Raw genomic sequence first — 8,795 nt, forward strand, 5'->3', positions numbered from 1 at the left:
CGCGGATCTCCGAGGAGAGGAGGACGGTGTGGGAAGACTGGAGGGTAGGAAGGAGCGGAGCCTCAAAAGCCAGGGAAAGTAGGGAGCTGCGGCGTTCCCTGGCCCACTCGGACTGAGCTGAAAGGGGGTGGGATCCGAGGGAGGCAGCGGCTCGAGGGGATCGGGCGCACTGGGGGGGGGGACCATGGGGAGGAGGGAGTGCGGCCTAGGAAGGACAGGCCCGACAAGCGGTTAGATGCGTTTGGGGGCAGGACTGGAGAGGGGACGTGGCCCCTCAGGAGGAAAGCTGGTGACGGGAGAGCAGCGTAACTTTGATGGTAGAGATGCAGGAAAAGGGGGGGTAGTGAGTTGGGCTTTGGACATGGGGGGTTTCTCAAAAATGCGCTGCCCTGGCTGCTTCACACACACACACACTCACACACACGCACGTGCGCACGCGGGACCCTGCCCTAAAACAAACCCCCCACGGCTGGCCCCCAGCGACCTGTCCCGGGCCTCAGGAGGGTCTGCGGGGAGGCGGCTGCGCGGGTTGGAGGGGAGGGGTGGGTGCTCTCCCAGGAAAGCTCTCCGGCACAAGGGGAGGGTCCCTCTTTCCTGGGTCCTTAGGCCTGGTTTGGGGGGTCACGATGGCGCCTCGGGCTGCGTGGCCACTGAGGGAGGGAACCTCCGACTATGAAGTGCCCCGGAAGGAGCGGCTGCGGACCCGAGGGGCGGGGCCGAAGCCGAGCGTGGGCCGCTCTCTCTCACAGGCGGCCGCGCAGCTGACCGCGAGGTTCTTCTGGGACAAAGTGCTCCGGCGGTGGCCCCGCGTCCTTGGGAAGGAGAACCCGTTCAACGCCCAGATCGAGCGGCTGTTTGGGGATCAGGGAGGTCACTGAGCGGGGCCCCGCCCCCTCCTGGACGGCGCCCGGCTCTCAGCCCTCGTGTTCGCGGGTCTCCTCGCCCCCGCCCCCGGGGTAGCCCCGGACAGCCCCGCCTCTCCCCCTGCCTCGCCGGAGACTTCCTCCAGGGTGACTTCTGTGACTGGATTCTCATCTGCGCCCGGCCCAGACGCCTCCATAGACTAAACTCCTCCCGGGCAATTTCGTCTTCGCCCCCCCTTGCCTAGCCCGGCCCAGGGCTAGTTTCCCCCGCTGCAACATGGGGGCAGTAGCCCCGCCCCGAGGGGCTGCCGAGAGGACTGAACGAGGTCACCGTAAAGCGGCCCGGGCACACAGTAGGTGCGCAGCAAGGCCGTTCCGTGGCATGTGAGTGAATTAAAGCATCTCCCCCTGTCACAGCGCGTTTAGTCTTCCATCAGACCCCGCGGCGGCAGCCTGGCCCCGTCCGCTCCCTGACGGGACCCACGGGGCCGCGGACACAAAGGGGCGGCAGGATCGGCTGCGGGAAGCGCTGGGGGAGGATCTCCCGGGGCGGAGGCTGGGAGCCGTGGGGGAGGGCGGCCAGCGCGGAGCCGCGGCCACGTTTCCTTGAGGAGGGCGCCCCCTCCCGGCCTCGTCCAGAACTGCATCGGGCCCTCCCCTCCTCAGCAGGGAGCCAGCCCCGGCCTTCCTCAGCCCCCAGGGGCGGCGGCGGCGGCTGGGGGACCCGGGAGAACTGCCCCGGAGGCGCTTCCGCCAGACGGTCTCCCGCGGGGAAGGCCGGGGGGGGGGGGGACTAGATCTGGGACGTGCACGTGGGGAGGGGGGGGAACTGGTCCCGGAGCTTCCCGGCGGCGGCGCCGTCCCGTGTCCTCCCGCCGCCCCAGCGCCGCAGAAAGAGCCTCCAGGGGCCGGGAAGGAAGCAGCCGGAGCCCGGGGGGGGGGGGGGGGGGGCTGGCCGACGAGAACGGCGGCTCCGTCAGGGCGGGGAGCAGGGGAGGCGGGGCTGGGCCACACGAGGCCCGGGGCCGCGAGCCGAGGAACGCGGGTCCGTCACCGCAATGAAATCGAGGGAAGAAAAACCGAAATCCAACCTTTCTCCGCATAAGCCCGAGGGGCGCTCTCCCGTGTGACCGGAGCGCGGGGAGGCTCGCACACGTGGATCCCGGGCATGAGGCTTACAGGGCGTCGCAGCTTTGTGGGAGTGTGAGGGAGCCAAAGGCTACGGGGAGTGTTCCCACAAGTGATCCCACCTGTGCTCCCGGAAAGGATCCCACCTGTGCTCCTGGAAGTGATCCCACCTGAGCAGGGCTCGGGAGGGGCCAGGACAGAGGGAGGAGGCCGATCTCGCTTCCGGCCGTGACTCAGCCTCTCACCTTCGGTTCTTTCCGGGCTCCGAGCTTGGGGGTTCTCCGAGCGGCCAGGCTGCCCCTCCTCCCCGTTCAGGAGCTGGTTGCGGTTCCAGAAAGCAGAGAGAGGGGGAGGGAGAAGCACTGGGGGCTGGCAGCTGCTCCCCCGCAGCCGGGAGGCGCTGTCCGCCAGCGCGGGACCAAAGTCTCCAGCCAAGGGTTCGAGGGACCCGCTTCCCAAGGAGTTCCCGAGGGCTGGCAGCGAGCAGCAGGGACGGGCCTTCCGTGTCACCCTCACCACCCAGAGAGCGGCAGTAACACACGTGCGCCATGCACACACATGCGTGTACAGTGTACTTTGTGAGGCGTGTGCACATATGTATGATTTACACATAGGTGAACTTTTAATATGCTTATGAACAGTAGTAAAATTAATACTTCGTATTTAAAGTGTTTGAAAGTCAGCAGTTGGAGCCTGTGTGATATGAACAGAGTTGGCTCAGAGGTTTCTCCCCTCGAAGTTAGGACGTCCCTCTTTCAGGGCCATTGTCTGGGCCATAATTGCATTGGAGCCAGCCTGGGGATGGCGGAGGAGGAAGGCCTTGTGGGCCGGCCTCCCTCTGCCGGGCCTTGGGGACCCCAGCGCAGCCACGGAACACCGAGAACGGGGCTGCCGCCCACGGACCAAAGGCCTTATGGTGCTCCATCGCTAATTAGCTGATTGATGGGCCCTGTGGTTCTGGAGGGCGCAGGACGCCCACCGCAGGCTGCTGCCCCTGAGCCGGACCACGTCAGCGGCCACACAAGGAAGGCCCGGCGGGGGCCACGTCACAGATGTGAGGCAAGGTCTCGTGACGTCCCACACTTACCTCCCACACCGCCAGGCGGCGCCCTCCAGCGAGGTCCTGGCAAGCTTCTCCCAAGTCTCTACCAAGGGCACGATTTCTGGGGGGGGGGGGGGGAGCTGGTGCTGGCCACGGCTTCCCCCTGCTGGGCTCTCCTGGCCCCCATTGGTCCCTGCGAGCACAGACCCCCGCTTAGGGCTTCAGCTGTGAGACTCTCTGAGCTCAAAGTCTTCTCAGTGGGGGCTCTCTGAGCAAGGCCCACAGCCCCCCCACTCTGCCGTGGGACTAGGACACGTTCTCAGAGGCACAAAGGGGGGGGGGCTGGTCTCAAAGCCTGACTGCAAGGGCCACGTCCTCCCCGGGAGGCTGCCGGGCTCCGGATTCGGGCCTCAGAAACACTTCAGCCGCCACTAATTTGGGCTTCCCTCGAGTTTCCGCCTTCCCAGAGACTAAAGCCGGGTCTCTGTCCAGCGCTCCCATGGAGCCCCTGGTTAAAACTGCCCATGGTTCCGGCCTCATCCAGCCGGCCTCACTGAGAGGCTGCCCTCCCGGAGACTACCCAGAAACTCCCCGCGCTCCTGGATCAGATGGTCCGAGGCACAGGAAACATGGGAGAGGGGGGGCTCCGCCCTCCATCCGCCCCATCCCCGCCAGCCTCAGGTATACGGCTCCTCTGAACACCACCGCCCACTGAACACCACCGGCCCACAGTCACAGGGCTACACTGCGACAAAGTCCGACCAAGCTGGGGGGGGGGGGGGCAGGGTGCTGTGCACCTCAATCTGGGGGTTTTAGTATATGGGTCCCCCATTTGTTAGCCCCTCCAGGCCAACCTGGAGTCGCCAAAACAGCCAAAGCCGACCAAATGACCGGACTCCAGAGGGTGGTGGGACTTCCAGGGACTCGGGATGAAAAATGGAGTCGATTGGATGGAGAAGTCCCCAGAAAAACACAATCACCATTTTCAGATATACCTGCCTCAGTTTCCTCGTCTGTGCAAGGGGAACCTCCTAGGTTTGTGATGAGGATCAATGAGCTCATGTTTGGAATGTTGATCCCTGAATAAAAAAAAAACAAAAAACCATACCCAAAGGGGGCTTCCTTTCCATCAGGACTGGAGAATGGGTTTTTTAAAAGAGCCCAGGAAAACCCTGAAGCTCTGGCCATCCTTACAAGCCATTGTGTCAAACTCCAGGTGCGTTATCTGGATCCTGGCTCCGCTAACTCCCCTCCCTTTGAGGGCTGCTCCTGCCCAGTCTCCCAGTCTCCCGTCCAGACCTTCTTATCTCCACCCCCACCCTGTCAGGAGTAAGTTATGTTCCTTTCCTGGAATGATGGCTTGTCCCCCCACCCAGCCTCCTTGCCCCCCTTACCTGCCTTTGTTTCTCCTATCAAACCCCAGTGAGCTAAAAAAAATTAAATGAATAAATAAATAAAAACAACGCCAGTGAGCTAAAACCACATATAAATCCCCTGCCTCAGTTTATCTCCACCGAAGGCTTTGGACAAGAGCCTAAACTCCACATTGAAGATTAAAAACTAGTCTCTTGCTTGGCTCAGTTTCTCTGGTATTACAGTAAAGCTCTTTGCAAACCTTAGAGTGCTATAAAAATGCTATCTGTGATGAAGAGGAGGAGGAGGAAGAGGACACAAAGGGTCATCATTTTGAAGAGACTTATTTTTTCTAACTCCAGAAGGGAGGACTGCAGTCTGGCGATCAGGTGCTCTAAAGATGCAAAAAAAGTGGATAGACACTTTTCTCCTTAAGTCTGTACCTTCTGATAGGCTAGGGATTTGGGCAAGACACGACTAAGTTTTAGCACTTGCTGTTTTCCCTTTATTCACTGAAAAAATCATGTGAGATTCAACCCCATCTCATGCTCCAAGGGCTGTCCCTCACCTGTGGCCAGGGGTGTTGGGAATGGCTTGAAAGGCAGTGGAATGGCTGTATTGAGCCCCTTTTCTCCCCAGAGCAGACTCACTTCTAGGAGGTTGGGCCCCAAGCCTGACCTGACCCCCGACACTCACAGTTCTCTCATCCCACAAATAGTTTGGCCTGGGTCATGTGGATTTCAAGTTCAGTCTCACTTCTGATTGTTTCATTAATTGAGGGAATAAGGAGCGAAGCTTTATATCCAAGGGTTTTTCCCTTCCAACCAAACACCAGTTCTGCAAAGAACACACATGGTAAATAGTCATGAAATCCATTTGTCCAAATTATAGCAAAATGGAAATCAAAGAAAGGATACAAAGGAGGAAATATAGCAGATAATGCAGATTGAAGGAGTTCTACTGGGGTGAGGTAAGTCAGATCAACAGATCGACACAGAGAGAGACAGGGACAGGAATAGGGACAGAAAGGGATGGAGAAAGAGACAGAGAGAGAGAGAGAAATAAAGAAAGGAAGGAAGGAAGAGAGAAAGAAAGAAAGAGAAAAAAAGAAAGAGAGAAAGAGAGAGAGAAGGAAAGAAAGAAAGAAAGAAAGAAAGAAAGAAAGAAAGAAAGAAAGAAAGAAAGAAAGAAAGAAAGAAAGAAAGAAAGAAAGAAAGAAAGGAAGAAAGAAAGAAAGGAAGTGAGAGAAAAAGAAGGAAAGAAAAAGGAAGGAAGGAAGAGAGAAAGAGAAAGAGAGAGAAAGAAAGAAAAAAGAAAGAAAGAGAAAGGAAGGAAGAGAGAGAAAGAAAAAGAAAGAAAGGAAGGAAGAGAGAAAGAGAAAGAAAGAAGGGAGGGAGGAGGGAAAGAGAGAAGGAAAGATAAAAGAAGGAAGGGAGAGAGGGAGGGAGGGAGAGACAGAGAGACAGAGAGTATGTGTATCTGTATGTGTTCTAGATCTTATCAAAGCCAGGTTTCTCTAAGTCTCTGGTGTAGAAATCTGGGGGTAAGGATATGCTGGCTCCTCCCCTGGCTTTTCCTAAGACAGCCCATAATGGGGCCATCTTCCCTCAAAGCTGGAAGCCAGGAGCACCGAGAGCATCTTCAGAGAACGGAGACTCTGAGCTAATTCAGAGATTCTCCAGATCTAAGTTTTGAAGACCTGAACATATCTGAGCTTCCCGGCTCTCTTCAACTGCCCCCGAGCTTCTTGCAGGTTCCCCGGCACTGAACTGCTCCAAGGAGAACTGTTCCATGTCATTAAGCTCCGGACTTGGCTGACGCACGAAAGCCGAGCAACAAACTGAGGTGAAAGGCAGAGAGAGGCTCCCGCCATAGTGGAGGCAGTTTGTCAGCTCTGAGGGACCTTATTTCCCAATCTGGTCCCAGACCCACATTCTCGGTGACTCCAATCGTGCTAATGAAGACTCTGTGATTCAAACCTGGATCGGTGGGGAAACTCCTCCCTTTTCTGTTTCCCAGTTTCCTTCTCTGATTTCTGCTTTGCTGTCCCACTGGCTAAATGGGCATCTCTGTGCCTGCTATTTGTTTGTTCACTGTGGAAGTTGTATTTGGTGGGAAAGGGGTCAAGCCTTGGAAAGAAAGGTTGGGAAGGACCCTGCTTATGAATCAAACAGTAAATAGAAGTAATCAAACACGAAAACCACATGTCTTAGAGTACAATACTGGGGAGAGAGCAGAGAGAGCATTTTAGCTGTATATCCCCACTCTCTCTGAGGGTAGCAGAGTAGCCACCCTCTGCTCCCCACTCTTATTTTCTCTCCTGAAAGCAACGAAAGTCTCCTTTGGATCAAGGTGAAGGGAGAAGCTGAAGCTGTCCACTCCATCTTCCTTGGAGCCACCTGATACCTCCATGCTATGTGGGGGGGACCACCCTTTTTACAAAGGAAAACCAATTCTATCAAAGCACAGTTATCTACTTATACATAGATTAATCCAGCCCTTAGTGGAGGTTGTAGCAGGACCTGACTAAAACCCCTTGAAGCTGGTTCTTTAATAGCACTATCAAACACTAGTGACTGATTCCTCAGCCTTCTTTTTTTGCTGAGACAATTGGGGTTAAGTGACTTGTCCAGGGACAAGGAAGTGTTAAGTGTCTGAGGCCACATTTGAACTCAGCTCCTCCTGACTTCAGGGCTGGTGCTCCATCCACTGCCCCACCTCAGCCTTCTTTCTCTACCTTGTGATCTTTAAAATATTAGTTGTTTACACCCAAAGAAGGAACACTGGGAAGTGAATGTAAACTGTTTGCACTGCTGTCTATCTACCCAGGTTACTTACACCTTCGGAATCTAATACTTAACGTGCCACAAGAAAATGGGATTTACACACATATATTGTATCTAGGTTATATTGTAACACATGTAAAATGTATGGGATTGCCTGTCATGGGGGGAGGGAGTGGAGGCAGGGGGGATAATTTGGAAAAATGAATACAAGGGAAAATATTATAAAAAAAATTACTCATGCATATGTACTGTCAAAAAAATTTATAAATAAAAAAAGAAGAAAAATAAAAAATAAAGATAAGTAAAACAACAAAAAATAAATAAAATAAAAAAATAAAATAAAATATTAGTTGTTGTGTTGACGGTACAAATAAAGCAGAAAATGGAAAGTTGATATTATCTTTATATATTATAAGGTCCTGTACTTTGAAACCTCGGCTATAATAATTCTGCCTTTCTTGAAATTGGAAGAGTAATCACTCTTGTGTTAAAAATACAAAGTACATCAAAACTGTAATTCAAGAAAATGAAAGCAAGTGAAAATGGCATTTCAGTTGTTGACACCAATATTTTCATAATAAAGAGCACACTTCCACCTTGATATTGTCGGGAGGGGCAGTGCATTATTGTTTGTGACAAGGCAAATTACACACAAAAAAGGTACAAAATTAAAATATTCTGGTCTATACACACCTTGAAGTATAGCAGCTATCTACACACGATGAGCTAGACCATGGGAAATTTTTTAAGGCAGCCGTCAATTTTCCTCTTCCTTAGAGAAGAGAATTTTTAGATATAGGTTTATTATAGTTGCGGTGATTACAAATTTGAAAAAATGGGGGCTTATTTTGTGAATTATGACAGATTTAGGTAAAACACCCAGAATATTTCAACAGCCACCACAAGACATATTGGAAATTCCCGGAAGCAATCCAGGACGTCCAATGCACACAAGAGTCTACATTGTTCACAGCAATGTTTCAAGAGTCATATTCTCAAACCCCAATGTAACATGTCCGTGGTAGAAACCTGAAATCTCTAAAGAAAATCCTTGTTGGGAAATGAATGTAAACTGCTATTTTTACCTTCTGAATCCAATTCTTCCTGTGCAACAAAAAATTCGGTTCTACACACATATATTGTATCTAGAATATACTGTAATATATTTAACATATATAAGACTGCCTGCCATCTGGGGGAGGGGGTTGGGGGAGGAAGGGAAAAAATCTGAATAGAAGTAAGTGCAAGGGATAATGTTGTAAAAAATTACCCATGCATATGTACTGTCAAAAAAAAAAAGTTATAATTATAAAATAAAATAAAAAATAAAAAAAAAAATAATATTTAAAAAAAAAAAAGAAAAAGAAAATCCTTGTGTTCCAGAAGGACCTTGGTCCTGTTCCCAGAAAACCGGACCATTACTGTCTGTGGTGTTCACGGCATACATTTTTGACTGCAACTGACTGCTGGCATCGCATCTCCCTCCTGCGAATATGGCCTGGAAGTAAAACGTAAGCTTCTGAACCACGTTGTTGCTGAGAACCTTAGTGAGCATCTGCTGTTAATAAATTGATATTAAATTTATCGTCTGCAACACGACTTCGGAGAAATTCGGGTCTCGTA

General features: G+C 52.5%; 1 protein-coding gene across 4 annotated transcripts in view; it reads left to right on the forward strand.

Moving 5' to 3' along the window:
- AOAH (acyloxyacyl hydrolase) overlaps positions 1–1,279 on the forward strand; it is a 91,374-nt gene extending 90,095 nt beyond the window's left edge. For all 4 annotated transcript variants that reach the window (XR_012485057.1, XM_074284525.1, XM_074284526.1 and 1 more), the window contains one exon: positions 750–1,279. Coding sequence is in view for 3 of the 4 variants with exons in the window: in XM_074284525.1 (XP_074140626.1) it covers positions 750–878 (129 nt within the window). In the remaining variant the exon portion in view is untranslated. The remainder of the gene's footprint in view (positions 1–749) is intronic.
- Positions 1,280–8,795: the final 7,516 nt, after the last annotated feature.

The sequence above is a fragment of the Sminthopsis crassicaudata genome, chromosome 1 (assembly GCF_048593235.1).
Source record: "Sminthopsis crassicaudata isolate SCR6 chromosome 1, ASM4859323v1, whole genome shotgun sequence".
Lineage (NCBI taxonomy): Eukaryota > Metazoa > Chordata > Mammalia > Dasyuromorphia > Dasyuridae > Sminthopsis > Sminthopsis crassicaudata.